Source organism: Geospiza fortis, unplaced genomic scaffold, assembly GCF_000277835.1.
Source record: "Geospiza fortis unplaced genomic scaffold, GeoFor_1.0 scaffold66, whole genome shotgun sequence".
Classification (NCBI taxonomy): Eukaryota; Metazoa; Chordata; class Aves; order Passeriformes; family Thraupidae; genus Geospiza; species Geospiza fortis.
In genome coordinates, this window is record NW_005054312.1 from 9,327,521 (window position 1) to 9,348,980 (window position 21,460).

The 21,460-nt window shown below is 41.7% G+C and overlaps 1 protein-coding gene across 6 annotated transcripts in view; it reads left to right on the top strand.

The window, feature by feature from the left end:
* TSPAN4 (tetraspanin 4) overlaps positions 1 to 21,460 on the top strand; it is a 398,612-nt gene that overhangs the window by 314,330 nt on the left and 62,822 nt on the right. For all 6 annotated transcript variants that reach the window (XM_031055730.1, XM_031055729.1, XM_031055727.1 and 3 more), the window contains one exon: positions 16,063 to 16,254. In XM_031055730.1, coding sequence (XP_030911590.1) covers positions 16,063 to 16,254 — 192 coding nt within the window. The remainder of the gene's footprint in view (positions 1 to 16,062; positions 16,255 to 21,460) is intronic.

Consider the following 21,460-nt stretch of genomic DNA (forward strand, 5'->3'; position numbering starts at 1 on the left):
AAAGGTTCTGCATGTTTGCAAAATTGCTTACAAGTCAGTGCTGTTTGTAGGAGCTGGGTTTGGCTATGTCATGTGACTCATGCCTGTAGGCAGTTGGAGCATTTTAAATGACATCAGAGGTTTGGAGATGAATACCCTGTTAGAGGTATGCATTATACACCATGCATGTGTGAATGGGCATGTATAAGGGCACACAGCTTTTTCTTTTTGTTCTTTTTTTTTTTTTTTTTGCTTTTGTAGCAATGATTTTCTCTCTCCCTTAACTCCTGTTGTATCCTAAGTGGCTTTATCTGATGTTTTCTGCAGCCCAGACAGACTTAAACTGGTTTATTTCTTTCTCTGTCATCTGCTCTGCCTGGCTGCAGGTTTACCCCGTTTACCCACAGCAGAGGCCATCAGTAGCAAATTAGGATTGGATAAACTTTCCTGTGCATGTTCAAATCTTATCACATACTCATTACAGAGCAGCTGCACATCTGGGCAAGGGAATTTCATTGACCAAAGTCCACCTAGTGAGCTCTAAACTTTGTGGCCTGTATCTATATTAATCCTGCCTCACTGGCAGCTTTTCTAAGTGGAGAACAGAGTGCATGAAAGTGTGTGAATGTAAAAACTCTTTCACAAACTCCTCATCTGCCCTTGCCACAGAAGACACCATGGGGATGGGAGGCGTGAGGAGCGCGTGTGTATAATTTATCTGTGAATAGCATCTTTGTAAAAAATGCTGATATCAGAAAGGTGGATGACAGGTCTTGGTGCAGGACATTTTGTATAAAGTGGTTCTTCCATCTCACTCTGCCCATCTGGCATCACATAGAAGTCATGTCCTCAGAGCTGAACCTGTTGAAGTGTCTCGGATGGGCCAGATGAGGCTGCAATTGCTGCAAATGCCCTCTATCTCTTGCTTAGCTTAAATATTTTTCCCAGTTTATGCTAGAAGGACTTTGGCTGGCTTTGCATCAATCTGTTTGCTGTGGGACAAGTGGTGGTAAGCCATTGTGGCCCCCAAGTGTCAGCCAGTGCCATCAGGAACAGACTGTAGTGAGCATTTGTTGGAGGTACAGTTTATTGGTTGAGGCTGGATACTGCAGAGGATGCAGTGAAACAGTCTTTTAATGTCCCAGAGCATAACAACCCTGAGGTCTGGGGAGGCAATGAGTGCTCTTTGTTCAGCACTCCAGCTGCAGAGCTGGAACAGCCTCCCACTTCCCTGTGGCCATTGCTCTGCAAAAGGCAATGCCTTGGGTTTGCAGAAGGGTTTGTAGGGATGTAGGGTTTCTGTGTAACCCTACATCCAAGTGCTTCTGCCGCAACTTCTGTGGAGAGCTGTTGAATATGTCAATACCTTGAGAGGCACCTGGAGAAGTGTTGATCTGTTTTCCTGCTAGAACCTTTGAGAGTTCATTTTACAAAGGAGGGCATTTGGAGGGTGATGTTAGAGAGGGGAACCCTTTCTCATTGGCAGCTGAGCATTCCTCCTTTTCATACAAATATTGCCACTATTTAATTCTGCAGCTCAAGATGGCATCAGCAATAAAATCAGCAAGCAGATGCTTTGCAGAGAGAAATTATTTCCCTGACGTTGGTTTTCTTGCCCTGTAGCAAAGTTTTATTGTGAGTAGATTGTGTCTGCAATAAACCTGGCTTTCTGGGAGCTGCTCTCGGCTAGGAGACATTAAAGTTTCCCTTGTCCCCTTTGTCAGAGTTATTTTCCCATTTTTAGCTGGCTTTAAGGTAAGGATATGCTTGTTTTGACAATTCAACAGTGAGGGAAGCCAAAAGTTTTACTTGTCAAAAGTCCTTTTAGGGGAATGCCCCAAAGTGTGCTTGGTATGCTAAGTACCATGTGCTGGAGTTTTGGGGGTATTTTAGCTGCCTGTAGTAGCTGGCTTGTTATGGCTGAAAGAGAAATAACCTGATGTTTAATCTATTTCTAGTAATACTAAGCAGTAGGATTCCTGCCTGAGTCAGGGTTGTTTTTCAGGCTGAATGCATTATATTGCCTGAAAGGCTGTACTGGACTTTTGTACTGAGTGAAAGCAAGTGTGACAGACTCAGGCCTGTCCCAAATGAGACCATCTTTCAATGGCAGCAGTGGCTGGGAAGGCACTTCTGCAGAAAGGGTCTCACTGTGCAGCAAACTGTTTCCTCTTTCACTCTAAAATCTCTTCTTCTCTGTCTCTTCTAATGTGTGAGTTTGTGTAAGCATATAGAACATGTGTAATTGTACTCACCAAGGTGTTGGGGAAGATAGACTGTGCTTTCCTTGGGCTTGGCAGAGCAGGAGGATGTTTTACACAGAAAACCTGAAGAGAGCTGACCTTGTGCAGCATTGAGCTTACCGAGAACAGCATCATACTTTGAGCACAACTCCTTGGAGGTCCTGACAGAAGTATTTATTTAAGTATTTCAGAAACTAGCTCTAGCTGCTTGCACCAGTCATAGCTATTAAAGATTACAACTGAGGATGATTATTCTTTATAAGAACTAGTTTTTATTAGAGAGGACTAATACAGAGCTCTGATAGTGCCATGAATGTCTTGGTGGCGCTTTAGCACTTCCTCGTAATCATTCACACTAATGCTGCCTAACTGAGCAAATCCCATGGCCATTTTATCCAGATAAAATGGAGAAAATAGATGAGCTTTTCACTGCCCCTGGAAGGCTGACAACAAATCTCAGGTTCATTAGACCAAAAAGGAAGCAATTACCCATACAGCAGCTTGCCAACAGCAACTTTTTCCCTTAAAATAAAGGGGTACAATGACATCATATTTTCATCAACTCTCCCTGTGCTGCTGCAGTGAAGGGAAGGCAGATGCTGGGTCTGAGAATGCTGTTTTTTCCTCCAGAGCTTTCCTCTAGGGAAGTGTTTCCAATCCCCAGTGTTCTCCCTGTGATTTCAGCCCTCTCTGGCTGTGCCATACCAACCCTTGGCTTCTCTACTGCAATCCTCTTGGTATCCCCTTGGCCCATCAGTTCTTTCTTTCCCCCTCCATAGGCAAGTCAGAGACCACAGTCATTGAGCAGAGAGCAGACTTGGTTCACTGACCACAGGAAGTCTTAAAATTAGAGATAAATGCAGAATTTCTGTAGAAGAAGAAAAATTGCTGAGATAGCATATGTCAGGATGAAGGTCAGAGCTGGAGAGGGAATATTCATGCAGATCACTGAGTCTAGAGGGTAGTATAGTTAAGTAGTATTAGACTGTTTACTCAAAGATTTTTCCTTCGTTTTTCTGCTTTATTTTTCCATTTTTGTTAGAGGACTCTCATTCATCCTGCTATCCTTTCCTCCCTTTTCAGCTGTGTACTTTTGATACCTTCCTCTTGTGAGAGAGAATCTTCTTACTGGCCAGTCATACCCTCTGAGGCATGAGAGAAAGAGAGGAGCTGGACTGAAAACTAGATGGTTTCTTCTTGTTGTTTTTGTCCTGGCAAACTTGTTCTGCTCTGACTTGTGATGTAAACCTCTCTCCATCTTGTGAGAGTGAGAAAGGCCAGGAATAATGTTGAAGTGAATTCTTCTTGGGGATTCACTTCATCATCTAAAGATGAGCGCTCTCTGCCCCTTTGGTTGTGTTTTGCCTGTGAAATTGTTAATGGAATGGGAATGAAGGTGGCTGAAATGATCCTGAGACATTTTCTTCATATAGAGCTGTTTATTTACAATTTTAAATCAGTCATTTAGCATTAAGTGGCTACAGGTCATTAATTGTGGGCAGGTTCTCTACAGCACAGCTGCAGACTCCAAGTGGCCTCATGATGAGTTTCTAAATAAGACTTTTCCCTTTATTGACAAATATGATTTTTAGCCTGAACTTCACTGTGAGATTTGATACTGAGTGTCCCACTGCTGCCTTCCACTTTCCTATCCAGAAAAGCTAATTTTGTAGTTAATGTGAGGATATGGTTTGTTATCCAAAATATCTTCTTGTTCTTCTTTGGATAAAGTTATGCTTCTCAAAGTTTGCCTTTTTTTCCTAACCTGCTCCCATGTCCGTCTCTGGTTTTAATCTCTTGTCAGACCTGTCCTGTCCAGCACAGACACATTCCATCATCTCTGCCCCGAAGCTCATTTATTCTCTTGCCTACTAAATTTGCATGAAATTTCAGTGTTTTGTTTTGGGGGACATTCTAGAATTAGTGCACACCCTGGTGTCACAAGGCCATTCTCTACATTCCCTCCCTTTGCCAAAGGCAGAAACATTTATATTTCAAAGCTTTTTATTATTTCACCTATGGAATTTGAATTGCAGTGCACCCTGTGGACATTTCAGCTTTGTCAGCTTGACTGTTATTAAGCTGTAATCATTTATCATCATTGGCAGCGATTTTATGTCTGGGGTTTTTTTTTTTTAAGCAGGTATTGCAGAACCTTTATTGGTAAACTGCTGTGAGCGTGCAAAAACTTAAGATATATAATTTATGAAGTCATATTTATGTAGTTGTGGTTTATGGTGGAAGGATGTGCTGAGGAAGTTTTGAGATGACCGTTTATTTTTAGATGAGCCAGAAGACTTTGTTTCCATCTCATTTCAGGCCCTGGCACAGAATGATTGAGGATCTGCAGAAACCCAAAAGCTTTTTCCCATCTAATTGCAAGAAAGAGCGTGTAAATAAAACTGACAAACATAAAAATGCAATAAACTACAACTGTTTCATGAATTTATAACCTGAAGGGGCAAAGTAATAAAAAAGCTATGAATTCATGTCAGTCATACGCCTTTGTTCAGAGCTGCTGAGCAATAATACACGTAAGGGGCAGTGCAAGAATGAGAGTGTATGTGAATGCTTTCCCTGAGCATTAGCTGGGACTTGCTAAACTGAGCTAATTTAATTCTTCAAGCTCTCTTTGTGTATTGGACCACACATGGGAGTTTAATATCTATCGCTAGCATGTTTTTATAATAAGGAATAAAAAAAAGCAATTTGTACTTTTAATTAATAAGGATGGATGACTTAATTTCCAAATTACCTCATGAGTGGATTGTAAAGCTTCACAACCTGACCTTTGGAAAGAGAACCATCTTTTCTCTCATTCAGGTAACAGGGTAAGGACTTTTTGTTGTCCATGGTGTTCGTTCCTGCTACTGCTCAGTGTAGGTTTCCCCAAGAGTCCTTTGGCCTGGATGCATATTCTAGAATAGGCTGGAGTGAACTTTGAAGATGCCTATTTCCTTTCACTGACAAGTGGAAGAGAGTCTGGGCAGGTGGATTTGAGCTATGAGTTGCCCTAACTCCAGGCATCTGGGCTGCCCTTCTGTTCAGGGGAATTCTGATCAATGCTGTTAAGGGTGTCCAGGGAGCTATTTAGCTGACCAAAGGCAGGCTTAGACCATGGTGAGCCATGTTGATTTCTAGACACCCCTAACAGCATTGGCATCAAAAATCAGGTGACCTGAATGCCACCCTAGATGTCTAACAGCTGATGGTACAGACCGGAGGTCAGAATAAATACTTGCAGTCTTCCTGTGTTGTCTCCTGTAGCATTTGACAAGAGAAGATGAAGTTTAGTCCCAAAATCTTCTGCAGTTCAGAAGTGTCAGCAGTACTTATGTGACCAGAGGCATACTTAGAGGAAGTGCTTAGTGTAAACTCCTTGTTTGGACAGTCCCAGAGGGAATGTTTACATTCATTTTTATGTCATAGTCTCATTTTCTCAGATCCACGAAATAGAAAAAACCAAACGAAATGTGCAAGCAGGGCAATCTGTGGTCTCTCCTGTCTGTATGTTGCAGTGAAGCTGCTGATCACAGATCTGTTTAATTCGTTTTTTCCAAAGGATCTGAAATGCTTCCATAGCAGATATTTGGTTGGTGATAAGAAGGGACTGTAATGTTTCCTTTGGGGATAACTAGTGCAGAAAAAATATTATTTGAGGTGGCATTCATTACTGATGGCATACTGCCCATGCTTGCAAGTAGCTTGGGATACAAGTAATTGTGTATAAATAGCCTCAGATGTGCTATTGCATAGCAAAGCCTAATATAAGTAAACAATCATTAAAAATTGCTAACATAAAACAAGGGAATAGTCTTTGCTTTCTCTTGTACTCCTACCCAATTAGAATAGCTTTCTTGACAAGGCATTTGAGCTATTGAAGTGAGATATGCTAGTCCAGACATTATGCTGGTTTTGTTACAAGGGACTGCTTACATGGAATTTAGGCAGTTGAGGTAGTAGTAAATACTTTGTTTGCTTGTACAAATATTATTAACAATCCATTAAAAAGAATCCATAAAAGATTCAGAATGTGTTTTGCTTAGCTTTCTGATGGAGTTAAGTGAAAGAAGATGAGCTTTGTGATGTGAAGCTATTAGAGTGTGATTATTGCTCACAAGCCTGTTATTGATCAGGGGATCGATACTGAACATGTCAGAAATCCTATGACCATGTGAGCTGTTTATTGATGGGAGTGTTTAAAAAACCCTTCTCATTATAAGCCAGCTGTGGTGTACAAGTTTAGTCATTTTCCCCATCCCCTTGAAAAGTTAAACCTCAGGAGATGAGATATTGTGTCTGAGTCCTACTGCTTCCCAAAGCCTTTCTATCCCTGCTCACAATTGGCTCAGTTCCTAAGCAGGGCTTGAGCTCCTCAAAAATAGTTGGGCTGGCCAGAAATCAGCCTGAGAGTCCTGTGCTCTTTAGAGAGACAAGAGTGGGAAGGGGCTTCCTATGATACAGGATATGTGTCTGTCCTCAGGTGTTGTCAGTACCTGGAAAAAGAGCAGGATTCAGGCACAGTAGCAGTGGTGGCACTGAGGAGGGGAATGCTGCAGTGCTGGTGTTCCCACTGACCCTCACCTCCAGCCATCTGCTGCCAGCTGTGGGGTGGAGAGCAGTGTTTGGTAGTGATCCTGTATGGATATACATCCTGACACTGACACTGGCTGCTGACTGCCGTTCAGAAAGCTGAATGGGAGCAGAGAATGTGGCATAGCTGCGCTGCTACCAGAGGAATTGGACAAGACCTATTGTGCAGGGTATGTTTGCAGAGGTCTCCATCAGGAAAATTAGCCATAATCACAATGGAATACATCAGCACCATCTGGGACCTGAGAAAGAATCCTCAAAATCAGCATTGGTATGTAAAAAGTCTGATTTGTTGGGAAATACTACCTGCCCTCAAATCCAGGACTGAAACCAGGAGCTCTTTTAGTGGTCTGGCTCAGCTTCCAGAACTTAACTTCTGCCACTGGGCACCACAGGAGATTCTCTGTGCAGGATATTTAATCAAATATTGGTTTATAGAGTGGAGACTTATTTTTTGAAAGCTTTTGTGAGGGAGGGCATCACCTTTAGCTGTTACCTAGTTGGGTTTTTTTTACAGTATCAGCAGATTTTTTGAAATTCACAACTTATTTTGCATTTCAGCTATAGTATCTGTGTTCACTACGGATGTTTCTGTAGCAACCGGTCTTGTGTTGTCTGCATACCTCTATGGATGGATTAAACTTGCAATATAAAATTTGGTTTAATTTTATTTTTCTGCAGATAGTACTTGTTACAACATGTTTCAAAAACTTTGAAGTAATATGAAATAGAATGACCCTCTCTGTCATCTTTGTGTTCTGTAAGGAGCCTGTTTGTTTATCTTTGGTTTTCTGTGGGATTCATATCATTGTATTTCACTACCATTTATTCTAAATCGATCCAGTACCTCCAGGGGAGAGAAAAGCACTAAAGATACTGAATAATCTGCACTTTATCTAATACAGGAAATCGGTGCTAAACCAAAGAACTAAGCTGTGGCCTCTGGAGTCACTGTTTGAGGCTTATTATTCTCTGTTTCTTTCAGTATGTCACCAAATAGTTCAGGTAAAATTTTCTGTCAGCAATCTGCTTTACAAAATCACAGAGTTTGTGTTGTATAGCCCCCCCATCCCCCCAAACTTTACAATTATATTTGCTTCTATTGCTTTCAGTATTTAGTGCTAGGTATGTGGCAACAGGTGACTACAATTGCATCTAGAGCTCCAGATCTGGTCTTTTCCCAGGTTATGCTACAAAGTAATTTTAAAAGTTTTTTATTGCTGTAGGGGTGGAACAGAATGCAGACTCCTGGTCCCACCCACTTTCCTTCCACTGCTGCTTCGCTTCTTTGTTAAATGATTGTCTTCATTTGATGGATTCTGATTCCAGACCTCATGCATGTATTCCTCATTACAACTGTATCTATTTCATTACAGTAATCCCAGGTGGATTTAGAAATTATATTTGAGGAGCAGATGAAAAAGCTTTAACACTTTTAGTTTGGCAGCGGTTAAGGCTAGAACCTGGAAAGAGTAGTGGTAGTGTATTCATCCCTTTTCCTTTTCTAACTCATGCGTTTGCTCTGTTTCAGTAAGTTGTCATTACCTCACTGCTTTCCTCAGAATCTTTAATTTGAATTACAGTTTAGGCAGGTTGCCAGATTAGATGCTTGTGACACTAATAATCACCACTTTTTATTATTCTTTTATTATGTTTAATCTTTTATCAGCAGTGCTGCCTTAATAGGTCATTCTCAACTGTTCTATTTCTGCAAGTTTTTACATCTTTGGTGACAGAGCTTTGCAGCACAGGGCAATTCAATGCGCTACAAAAGGGCCTAATTAAGGTCAGTGGCAGTTAAGCACATTCTTTTATTGCATTGCTGAATAAGGATGCAATTGAGCACACATTTAAGTGTTTCAGTGAATTTTGAGCCCATGAAGGGAAACCATCACTTTTTAGGTTGGAGGTGTTAACTCATAAATGTGGCAGTTGTTCTTCTGTACCTGTAGTTGATAGCTGGCTGTTATTTGGAGGAGCAAGTGTGTAGGAGAATGCTACTCATAAAACAGCAGGGATTACCTGAATGACTCTTTATTCAGTTTTCCATTAACAGGGTGTCAGCATGAGATTGTCTTTTGACATCTTCAATTGTCCCAAATTTACTTTAGTTGTATGATACTGCAATTTAGTGGTGGAACTCAACTGAGAAAGAATATTGAATTTCTTGGGGCTTAAGTTCCTGAGGCTTAATCTGCACCAGGGTAATGGAAAATGCAGCATTTTGAATGTTTCCATTATTGACAGTATGAAAAGGAATGCCATTCTTGGGATGGTTCTTTGCCCATGTAATTTACAAACAGGACTTCAGAGCTCCTTTTAAGCTTGAGAAAATCACTTGGCATTTGTCAGGCTCATGCACTGGGAGGAATATCCTAAAACAAAGCCTGTTTGTAGGAGAGAAGGGTCTAAAGGGAAGGAAAACAGCAACATGAGCTACTGATATGTGTTTCTTGTAACCTTTGACAAGACACAGTGGAGTTAGAGGGCAGTGAGGGCATGAATGCCATGCTGGCAGGCAGAACACAGGTTGGGATTGTAGTGCTCAGCTACCTGTGCTCATGTAACAGTTGCTTGACTGTCACGTAGGATATCAGGTTCAGGCTCATGGAAGATGGCACAGCACACCTATTCTATACTTTATATATACTTTATACTATATATTACTTAAATTATATTGAGTGCTACGTGCTGTGTTACACTCCTGACAGGACACTGGCTTGTAAAGGAGAGGCAGGCAGGATATTAATTCTGGAGAAAATGTCCAGGGGGACATTCAGGCTGGATCCTTGACTGTTGTTGCTCAGAGTGGTGACCCGTCAGCTGTGCTGTTGACACCAGATGGGGATGGAGGCCTGCAGCTCTTGGAGGTCTTTGGCTGCTGCTTTTCTACATAATGGTCCATTTGGCAACGTGAGATTTTTGTATTCAGAAATAATTTTTAAGGAAAGTGAAAAGGATGTGGGGTGGCAGGGCCAAACAACTAGTTTCATAGAGCTTTTAAATTTTTACTGCTTATATGTAGAGCTGAAGAGAATGGCATTTGAAATGCTTTGTGCTTTACTCAGTTACACACTCACCTTTCCCTTTCCCCTTCATGAGAGAGAAGAAGCTGAACAGGATCTGCATGCTGACAGGAAAAGAAATACAGCATTTGTAGGTCCAGTGGGTCTGAGAGAGATAGGGATTTTGAATTTGTTTCTAAATAAGATAAATTTGATGAATGAAACAAATCTTTAAATTTTACATCAAAATAAGCTATATATTCATTGATACAAAATGAAGGATATGATATGTAGGTAAGGAGAAACGGGGATTTAACTCCTTGGTTGGTGTCTGTATCTATAACCCTGTCTCTGAAAGTAGGCTGATGCCAAGTCAAACAAGCAAAAAGAAAAAGTCAAATTCAAACTTTAAGTGAACATTTAAACTAGTGGGGGAAGAGGGTGAGGTAAGGAGAAAAAACAAATGCCCATAATGTTGAAAAGGTTTTATCTAGCTGATTACCCTAATTTTGGTCATGGTCAGGGATGCTTAGAAAGAATAAAAGAAAAAAGGAGGGACAAGACAAGATATTTTAATCAGCTCCTCCAATTAATAGTTTAAGGTCTTCCCCTGTAAGTGCTGCAGGTAAAATATCGTTTATAAGAAATGCTGGGATACCTTGCTCTCATTTGATTTGTGTAATCCCTTTTTGAACCTGCATATATTTCAACATCCACAAAACTCTGTGGCAATGAATTCCAGAATTTAATTAAATGTTTTGTGGAAAAGTGCTTGACTTTATTGGTTTTCAATCTGCAAACCAAATAACCTCTAGCTTTTTTAATCTTAAGAAAAGTTAATAACGACTCTCTATTCACCTTTCCTATCCCATATTGGTGTTTAGGGAGTGCTATTGTTCCACTCTCTTCACTCCCACGAGTGTGGTCCCTACTAACTGATCTCTTTTCAAGTGGGGTTTTTTTTTCCTAGTTCTTTTTGAATTCTTGCTGGAAGGGCACAGCTCAGATCATGGCCATTTGGATGGAATTTGTGCGTATCCTTTAGTTTTACACTGCAGAGCTCTACACTAGAGACCCTCAATACTCTAAGGGTAGAAATGTGCTTCCACCATCCCATATATGTTAAATTTCAGGTCTCTGGTTGGTGAAGGAAATGCAGCTTCTGCCACACTGAGGTGACACTCCTAGTTTACATCTCATGAGCTCTGCCAAAGAGTTGATCCATGTGGGGGGACACCACCTGCAATTTCAGTCCTGCTGCACACCAGCAGTGGTCGTGGTAGTGTGGTGCAGGTGGATGGCTACAAGGGCTTAGTAATGGCCAGGAACTGCCTCTGGAAGGTGTTTTCCACAAGTGGCCAATGTGTTTGAAGATGTATTCTGTGGGTGGATAGAATGTAAGAAAGTATAGTGCAGAAGGTAGTCTCACCCCTGAGGAGTTGCAGCTGTACTAGTTACCAAAGATTAGGAACAAGCCTGCCCTTAACAGGCCATGGCTGTGTCCAATGAGGATGACTGCTATAAAAGAGTGCGTTAGCTGGTTGGGAAGAGAGATGGAGTTTGTTGGCTGTGGTGTGAGGAGATGCCCATGAGAAATCACCAACAAGGTATGGAACTTTTGCAATAAGATGACTGCAGCATTCCAGAAGTGGCCACTTCCTCCTGGACGGGCAGCAGCTACAGGGACAGGTCATTCACAGGGGTTTATGGAGAGCGCTGCAGCCTCTGCACTTATATCCATGCTCCTGCTTCTCCATATAAAAATCTTGATTCATTTGATCCTGTCAATATTCATATGTATTCCATTTCCACCCCCTCTCTGTGTCTAGCTGAAAGCAGCAGTAGTTTAAGTGTGCCTGATATTACAAGAACATTTGCAGGATAATGTTCACATCACAACTGTTGATACTTAGATGCTGGGTTTTTTTCACTGTATACTTTCACTCCATACTTGGCGGGGGAGGCATATTCATGCAAGTGGGATTGAGAGGATTGAGAGAGCCCTTCTAGTTTAAATATGTAGAGACTGGGGGAGAAAAATCCTCCAAGGGAACTGGTCATATCATCTACTTGGATTCTCTTATCAGTGGATTTCTTAACACACAAGGATTTTTTTTTTTTTTTGGCTAAAAGAGGAAGTGTGATGCGTAGATCCTAATTAGAGAAACAATATGAGAAACCTCAATTAGATGCATTTTCCATGTAATAAAACCAATAAAAAAACCCACTTAAAGACGCCAGCACCATTATAATGAACAACGAGTCAATTTCTCCTGCAGTATTTTAAGTGTGTAGCTGTAACTTCAGAACAATTTTCTTCACCAACAAGCATATATCCAGGGCTGTTTGGGATTACTTTGATTATCATACTGTAAGATCAATTCTAAATGTAGGCACTGAAGCCTGAATAATTTATTTTCTAGCCCATTAGAACAATTTGGAGGATCTGATTCCATAGGCAGCTTTTTTGCCAAGAGAGCAAGTGCACGCCTCTGTGCATCTCTTGGGGAAGAACAGACAGATAATCTCTGCTTTTAGAGTAAGACACCTGCTGTACTGCTTGACTCTGCTCTATAAATTTGTGAGGAATTTGTCTTGAGCAGAATATTCTGCTACTTCCACAGGCAATTGCAAAGGCCGGGGCTTGCGAAGATGTCACTGCTTCTGTCCTTTCCTCACAGTTTTGCAGCTCAGGCACAGATGCACCAAACAGCTCTTCCAAGATTTACACTGAGGTCTTTCCTGGAGCAAACACCTGACTCAAATATCCTATGTCTTAGGGCTGGGACAGTATTCCTTCTGGTGTCCCACTGTTTTGACCTTAAAATAAAAGACTTTGCAAAAAAATATGCAACATTTATTGGGAAAAAAAGGTTAGAGAGAACTGCATTTTGTTTCAGGTTTTGCCATGAGCTGCCTTGCTTACAAGAGAGTGGATTATCATGAAAAATTAGCCAAATAATGTGTTAAACATTTCACAAGGGAATTTTAAAAAACACTATTGTCAGTAGCCTGGCATCTTTGAAGGGGACCTTTTTTTTAATTTAAAGTCAACTCTGCACTCACCAAATGGAGTTAATACAGACTCTCATTTGGCTGCCAGTAGATCAGGTTCAAGCTGTAGATGTCTCTCGAATGTTTTTGACTTAATGGTTTCTCTTTTAACTGTGACAGTATCACTGTTTGTGCAGAAGCCCCCAGTTTGTCAAAACTACCCCTGTTAATGGGTTTGGTTTTGTTTAATTTCGCATATCAGCAAGCCCAGAAAACTGTCAAAACTTCTCATTTCCTCACTATGTTTCTGACACTCTTTGACATAAAAAAAAGGGCTGGGGATTGGGGATGGGGGTAAGGAGAGAAAAAGTGGAGGAGGGGGAACATCGTAAATAACCATTTAAAATTATCTATGCCTTAGATAACAAGAGGAGGAAGTAAAAACAGACATGCAACATAGAGCCAACTACAACTGTTTTCTCTTGACTCTGATCCAGAATAAGTAATTGTGATGCCTCTAATGCCAGGGTCTCAGACTGGGAATTACATTCCAGTTCAGTTCAGAATGGAGGGCAGAGGGGATGAGGAGCAAACTTTCTGAATATTCTGGAATAGAAAACATTTGGCTATTGTTGGAAAGGCTCCTGTGGCTGTCTTGATGGGTGCTGGTTCTTTAAATATTTCCCTAACTAGATGCTTGACTGTTAAAAGGCTACTGGATGGAGACTTGCAGGTGTGCTTTGCACCTTGGGGAAAAGGGGAGCTTTAAAGAGCCGTTAAGTCTAGAGCTAAGGACAGCCTCTGTTTCCTGGGTGTGCCTGGTGTGATAGTGTAGTAAATTTATTTGGGGACCCTGAGTAGATATTCTGGTGTGGGAAAAGGAACAGAGCTGAACAAAAGTGGAGCAGTCTTCAGTAATGTGTGCTGACATTATGAAATCCAGTTTGAGCTGGGTGATTTAATGTTCAAAGGATTCCTTTGTGCATTTCAAGTTTGGTCAGTCAACCTAAAGAAGAGCTGTGCATTAACTCTTCAAAAATAGGAATGTAATGAGCTGGAGAGCCGAGCATCTCTGAATCAAGGGCATTGTAGTGAGATACTCCTGCCGAACTGGTGACCTGAAATATTCATCCCTGATCTAAATGGCTGCAGCCCCAGTCGTGGCATTTTGCATGAACTGTGTCCTGGTTTTCTGATGTTTCATGCCACTGGTGAATTTCCAGAGAATTTCCAAAGAATGACTTTTGAGTCAGAAGATTCTGAATTCAAACATGCAGGTAACAATGTCTCAAGCATTAAGCATTGTGCATCAATAAGAATTTAGTGGATGATGGAGGAGCAGGCAAGCAGGTCTTGCCTTTGCAGCATCCTCAGTGAGAGCCACCTCCTGCAATACAGGTGATGGTTGTGGGTGTTGGTACTGCTCAAAGCAGTGTAGCAGCAGGGGGAGCATGAAAGGTGATGAAATAAGCTGCCTCTTATTGGTGCTGTTGAGTTGCTTCAGAACAAAGAACTGAAGATAAGAGCTAAATGTATTGCAAGGTCATAGCTCTGCTGCTCTTGGGCATCTGCCTTCATTAGGCTTAATTGGGCTGTTTGAGCAGCCTCTGTGTGCCTGCAGCTCTGAGGCTGATCTTGAGGCGAACATCCACCAAGCTGAAGAGGCAGAAGTGCACTTCTGCTTTTCATCCCATTCCTCAGCCAGTTTAGTGCTATTCCTGACTGTATTTCAGCACTGCGACCTGTTTGGTTTTAGCTTAGGTACTTCTACATCTCCTTTGATGCTGTTCTGTTCAGTAGACCTTCAGAGTTTTATTTCCTCTTTAGGGAATTTGTTCCTATATTATGATTAATTTTTTTTTCCTTGGGCTATGGTGATAGATTTTCTTTATATCCCTTCCCTTAGCCTAATGATTTTCTGTGGCTTACCTTCTCTAGGTATTCTTCCTCCTCCTCTCCCTTGGTTATTCTTTAATAATTTTGGACAGTGTTAATGATCAAGCTCTGTAAGTGGGAATAGAGGGGAGATATTTCCAGTGTGCCAGGTCAGGGCATGGACTGTCCCTCCAGGGCACTTGTAAGAGGGTACTTGTGAAAGGTTGAATACAGTGATGTGAGGATGCCTGAAATATGCAGACTCCTGAATGAGGGGATTTGAGTCCCTGGGCCTTGGAGTTTGCTTTCTCTTAGTGGAGAAACACAGGTTGGTGCAGCTGAGGTACACTGATGTGAGGTATAATTTGGTTCCTTAGCTCTGAACAAAACAGACTGGTTTGCAGCTGGGGTGAGGAATGCTGCCTTAAATCACAGCTGCTTTTATTGCCTGTTATTTGAGGAGGAATTCAGTGGCATTAAGAGACAACTTTGGTAATTAGTATAAGAAATTGCTTTGGCTTTTGTGTTTCTCCTCTGTGTTTCATTTCTGAGGTTTAGCTCTGCCCCAGGATTAGCTCTGTCTTTTTCCTTCCCTGGTTCATGAGCTGCCTTATGTTCATCCACTTTATGCAGGTATTTAGTGGATATGCTCCTGCATATGTCTGGCTTACTAGTCTATGAACACAATTTCATTCCAAGCCTTTAATTGATTTGGATAATAAAGTGCAATTATAAACTCAATAAAAATTGGTTATTTTAAAGGGAGAGCAGGAAAGAAAGAAACCTAAGTGATGCTGTGCTGTGTGACTCAATAATGATGCAAAATCCTCTTTGCCTTACACTTTAAATGCTCTCTTGTTTCCAGGAGAGGCTCAACCTTAGACAGGAACTAAGGAGTGTGAGATGTCCTGGCAGGGGGCTGCTCTGGCAAGGTTTGCTTATGAATGTGTCAGGGTGAGAGACAGGGTATTGGGATGGGAAGAATGGGGAATCAAAAATGCTTCAGCCATTCTGGGCAGTTCTCTAAGGCCCCTAAATAGGACAGGGATTTTTCCAATCCCTTCAAGAGCTGACCCTTGGGGAATTTATCCTTTATTCAGCATCTGCTTTTTAACTAGAGAGCAAAAGACCTGGTTTGGAGGTTGTGTCTTGAATTGAGGAAATCTGTGACTTTTTGAGTGTTGCATCTTACTGATGACTTCTCTATATTTGTTTTTTCCTTTCTCTTTTGTTTTTCCTACTGAAAATAAGGAGAAATCATTTCTTACTAGGTGTGACTGCTGGTTTGCTCTACTGCCATATTGACATGGTTTTATATCTGGGGTTGCTTGGATACAATAACTGAGTTTCTTTGTTTCTCTTTGTTTTCCCAGTTGGGAGGTTGTGGAATCCTTGGTGTAGGCATCTGGCTGGCTGTCACCCAAGGGAACTTTGCCACCCTCTCCTCTTCTTTCCCATCCCTGTCAGCTGCCAACCTGCTGATCGTCACAGGGACGTTTATCATGATCATTGGCTTCGTGGGCTGCATAGGTGCCATCAAAGAAAACAAGTGCCTCCTGCTGAGTGTGAGTATTGAGCTGCTGTAGTGTTTGCTGTCTTGTGATGCTTGTGCTATTGCAATGCATGCTGCAGTGACCTGCATCTCAACAGAAGCTGCCCACTCGACACAGATGAGACTGAGTCGTGTGTGAAATGGGCTTTGATAATCGTGAGGAGCTGCAGGTCATTCCTGACCATGCTGTCCATGGAGGATGAGACCTGCAGGGAGGAGTTGTTAGTGGTGGTAGAGGTTTCCTTGGACTCTTCAGAGAAGAGGAAGAGTTTTGTGAAGACATCTTTTGTAGTGTGTCTTTAAATTCTTTTTCACTCAGGTTTGATAGCAATCCACTCCAAATGTTTACCCTAGTGGCACTGATTATCTGAAGTCCAGGGCAGAGACATCAATGCAGGCAGGAAACAGGTTGATTCTGAAGTGGTTGATTCTGGTTTAAATTGAAAATTAAAACCGTCAGGTTTGACAATGCTGGTTTTTCCAACTATTAACTCTCCAGAAGCTGAGATGTCAGGAGCAAAGGTGCCAGCACATGGAGACTGCTGTGAAATCAAAGATTAATAAGGTGCCAGCTGTCCATGATTTCACAGAAGCTTGAGCCACATCCCTGGTGTATTTTATCAAAATGCAGTTTGATGCCACTTCAAGGTGAAATTTAGGGGCAGTGAATACCTCCTGTAGTTGGCATTAGTGTGTATTTTGCATCCTGTTCAGATGAGGACCAGGAAGTGAGGTGATCCTCCTGCTCAAGTCTAGGACTTCACCATGGGGTTTGGCAAACCTCAGAGTGAAGAGGAGCTGTGGTTCAGCTGGTCATCTGGTGATTCCTCTGTAAAAGGCTGTTCCTTACTGTGCTTCACATAATTATTTTCCCTTGGAAATACAGAATGAGTTAAGGTACACAAGCACTCAAATCCTTAAGTGACTGAGGTTCCAAGCCTCAATAGAGGACTTTTTCCAGGCCCTTGCCTTAATCAGTTGTTTCTGCTGATTTTTAGGCAGTCAGAACTAGTCAGTCTAGGCTAGTAAAGGCTGTGTATGTGGCTTGAAATGAAAAGGAACAATATAAATGGAAATTAAGGCAGTTATGTGAGTGAAAATCTAAACAGGGAAGGCTGAAGTCAGAATCTGAAGCTGAAAGTCCTTGACATTTTTAACAGTCCTATAAATATACACTTTGTGGAGGAAGTGTGTGCTCAGACAGATGTAATGGATTACAGCAACAATGCCAATGCAGCAGGAGCCCACAGGGTGCAAAGTCTAATGGTATAGCTTATATGTGCAAAATTAATCACCTACTTTGTGCTTTCCTGAATGCCTAGCCCAGGTGTGACAGCAGTGAGCAGTGCCTGCTTGTGTGTCAGGATCAGGTCAGGATCTGGCAGGCAGTCCTCAGTACTGGAGGAGTTTAAGGATTTTATCTCTTGTGGTTCTTTTTCCTTCATCTTTCCTTTTGGCGAGGGCAGAGACTCCCTTGGTCAGCCATCATTGCCCAGGTAGGGTGAATGCACTCAGCCCCTGCAGCTGGGCATCCATGGGAGATGGAAATGCTGCAGGTACTGCTCCTGCTGACATGCACAGCACTCAGCATCCAGCGTCCCTCAGTGCCTGACGTAGGGACTGCACTTGATAGATCAAGTTAAGTAATGCAAAGGAATCCAAATTCATTTAGGAACTCTCTGCACAGGAAAATTGGGAAGCTTGATCTGATTTGGTACCCACATTTCACTCTGTCTACCTGTCCTTACCTTTCTGTACTGTAGCTATTCAGTGTGGCCTCTCTTTTACTCAATTTTGTTCAAAATTGAGTTATGTTAGAGCTGATTATAGCTGCTTTAATTCTGAATAAGCCCAACTGTAGAGGGTTGAAATAGGGTTTCATTAGTCCATATTGAATTTAGTTTTTATTTGCTCTAGAGTAACTTTCCACATTGCATTGCATTGGTACTTTCTCACTGTCAGTCAATACCAGGGAGATTTTTGGGTTCTTCTGCGTTGTTTTTGTTACGCCTATGTCTTTGGAAGAGAAATGGATGGTGGTAGCAGCTCCTGTTTCTGGGAGCAAAGCCTCATCATGCAGGTTTGTCCTTAGTCTTCCTTTCCCCGGATTGCTGGTTCTATTTGACCTGTGTTTGAAAGTATTTTCAAGTTTAGAGCTGGGGCATTTGGTTTTGGCCAGCTCCCATTTTTCTAGGTAACACAGATAGCAAAACAAATTCTTTCCTTCAAGAAATTGCTGAATATCAAACCAGGGCTGCTCTTAGAGTGTGTGGTTGCTACATTCCTTCATCTTTTTCTTACTCCACAGGTGTTCTCAACACAGTGTTCTGCCACAATGAAAATTATGTCTTCCTAGAATATCTCTGGATTTTTTTCATGGCCCTGAAAATGCTCTGTCTGCTTTTTTTAGAGGCTTGTTTTGTTGCAGCTGGCTGGCGGTCGGATTTACCATCTAAATTGTAAAGGGAAGGCTCCTAAGTGTTCCCAGCCTTGTGTGTCTGTGACACACACAATGTTTAACAATTGCTTCTGGATCAAGTCCTTACACTCCTTTCGACATCTCCCTGGCTGCCACTTAACATCTGGCCTTGGTCCTGGTAGTAGCTAAGGTTGCTTTTGGAACTGAATTTATATCTCCAGAAGGCATTGCCACAAATGTGACAGCCACTCATGGAGTAAGTTGTCTAGCTCCTGTGTGATGCAGCTGCCGTATCTCCCTATGAAGCATTTGCTTTAGCTAACTTCTTGTAATGTTTTATTCCATTTGGAAATAGGAGCTTTGAAGGTAGAAATGGAGCAACTGAAGTTTGTTTGCACAGGTGTTTAAGCGGGGAAGATGGAGGCTGTTTGGTTGTGTTGTACTAGTCCCTAGATAATGCATTTGGGTAATTTGCCTTCACCTCCTGATATTTGTCGAGCCCCAGCACTAGAATCCCAGAATGGTTTGAGTTTAAATATCATCTAATTCCAACTCCCCTGACATAAGCAGGGACACCTTTCACTAGACCAGGTTTACTCAGAAAACTAAACAAACTTAGGGAACTGGGATAGGCAGGAGTTAACGAGGTCTGCAGGCAGTTGTAACAGATTTGTAGTGGGCTTAAAAGCATGGAAAAGTTATTAATGGAAATGCGAAGAAAAGGAAAGCAAGAAGTAGAAGCTAGAATGTTGCATACATTGTGTGTTTCAGCAGTCTGTATACAATAGTCTGATGAAGTGAGGCTTAGGAGTGGACAAAAAAAAGAGCAAACGGAATAAACCAAGCTGGGGGAATAGCTAGGGATGTTATCATGATGGGTTGGCAAATACTTATGTTATATCCTGCATATGTGAGATCAGACATCACTCCACTGAGCAAAACATTGCTGTGTGTCTCTGAGTGAGTAGCAGTTTTCACTGACCTCCCCTTTTCCTTGACTCCACACAGCATGGCAGAAAGCTTGGGATGTTAAATATGACCACAGACAGTACTAAAGATGATGTGAATGCTCTGCCTGTGCTGTATCCTGTTGCAACCCACTCTGAAATCACATCCTTAAGATCTCCTTGAAGACACTTGTGGCATTTTAAGCCCACAAACCACATGGTCAGGCCTGGCTTAACCAAGAGCAATTTGGACCTCAGTTTACTCATATCTCCCATAGTGCACCTCATCCTCATGTGGGGTTGTTGGGAGTCTGATCTGCAAGGACTGGAAAGACAAATTTCCCATACAACAGGAGCACTTCTTGCTCTGCTTCCTAAAAGCAGAAGAAGGGGGAAAGCCTGTGGCAGTTACTAGCTGAGGGCATGTGCTGCTGTTGTTGCGGTGGGCAGCTTGGAGGAAGGAAGATATTTGAGATACTGCAGGAGGCATGGAGCACTGTGGGGATCCTAAAATGAACTGAGGGGAAGCAGGACTATCTCAGCCCACCTACATTGGAGGAGCAGAAGTTTATGTGATGGTAGACACAGGATATTTGTGGAAGGTGTTGCCTTAGGAGTAGTGCTTCTGTTTGATGATGTGACAAGGGATGAGTTGCCCACAGAGTTTGCTTGAGTGAATGAAAAGTGAGCAGTATTAGAGAGACATTTGAGCCTATTTACATTTCATACACTGAGATGCAGAGCAGATGAGACTCTGATCATGTATCTTTGTGTTCTGCACATATGACATTTGTATTGGTTTGTCAGAGCACACCTGTAAGCTCTTTGGTATTAGGCTACTGTGGTGTTAGGTGTGAATGTTAGTAATTACTTACTTCTGGCATTTACCAATGACTTCTGAAAGAAGGGAGAGCAGACCAAGTGGTTTGAGAAGTAGAGGGCAGGTGGGAAAAGGAGATTGAAAGCAGAAGTGAAGTTCACTTTGTAAATTACAGTTTAGCACAGCTGTGTGCAGTAGTCAGGAGGATCCACATTAAGTCTCTGAATTGAGAGTTTAGATGGTCTAAAGCTTCAAGATTTACTGACTTGAAAGGAATTACCTGGTGTCCACTGCAGATATTCTTTACTCAGTAGCAATGTACAGTCAGGAAAATGTAAAGTCAGTGCTTCCTTAGTCTCTTAAGAAACAGACCTATTCCTATTTCTCTGCATTCAGAGGAATAGAATAATTTGAAAATCTAAGAGTGTAAAGAAAAAAAATAAAAGGAACCATCAACCATTTTATGCATTCTGCAAAAATGCATAGATGGGGCAAATTTTATAGCTGTCATTCTAAGATGTCAGTGAACAAAAAATGGATATTTGCACTGATTCTTATTTGCTCCAGCTACAATGTGAAAGAAGATAAACTTTTTCATTATTAGATTTCCCTAGGGAAATCAAAGCAACAGGCATTCTTGAGATAAGTATGCAACCTGGTATATATAATCTTACATCAGAATATAGATGCAAATTGTTGAATGAAATAGGCAAACAGTGCTTTCCTGCTTCAGTAAGACTTGTTTAACATTTCTGCAAGTATTGTTGCTCGAGACTGTATGACTGAGGTCCCTCTGCTACAAGCTCAGCTGTAGTTAGAAAAAGGCAGCTTTGTTGTAATGGGCTGGGTCAGTGGCCTGAACCAGTGACAGAGAGAATAAGCCAGGAGTCTGACTTGAGCAGGTTAATTTATGGACTTCCACTGATGTTTTTTCATAGGTATTTGGTCCTGCATTTCTGGATCATGTAGCTGTACTGCAAATCTCTATGGATTATCTTGACACGAAATTAGGAATCCATCTTTGCTGGTTTTC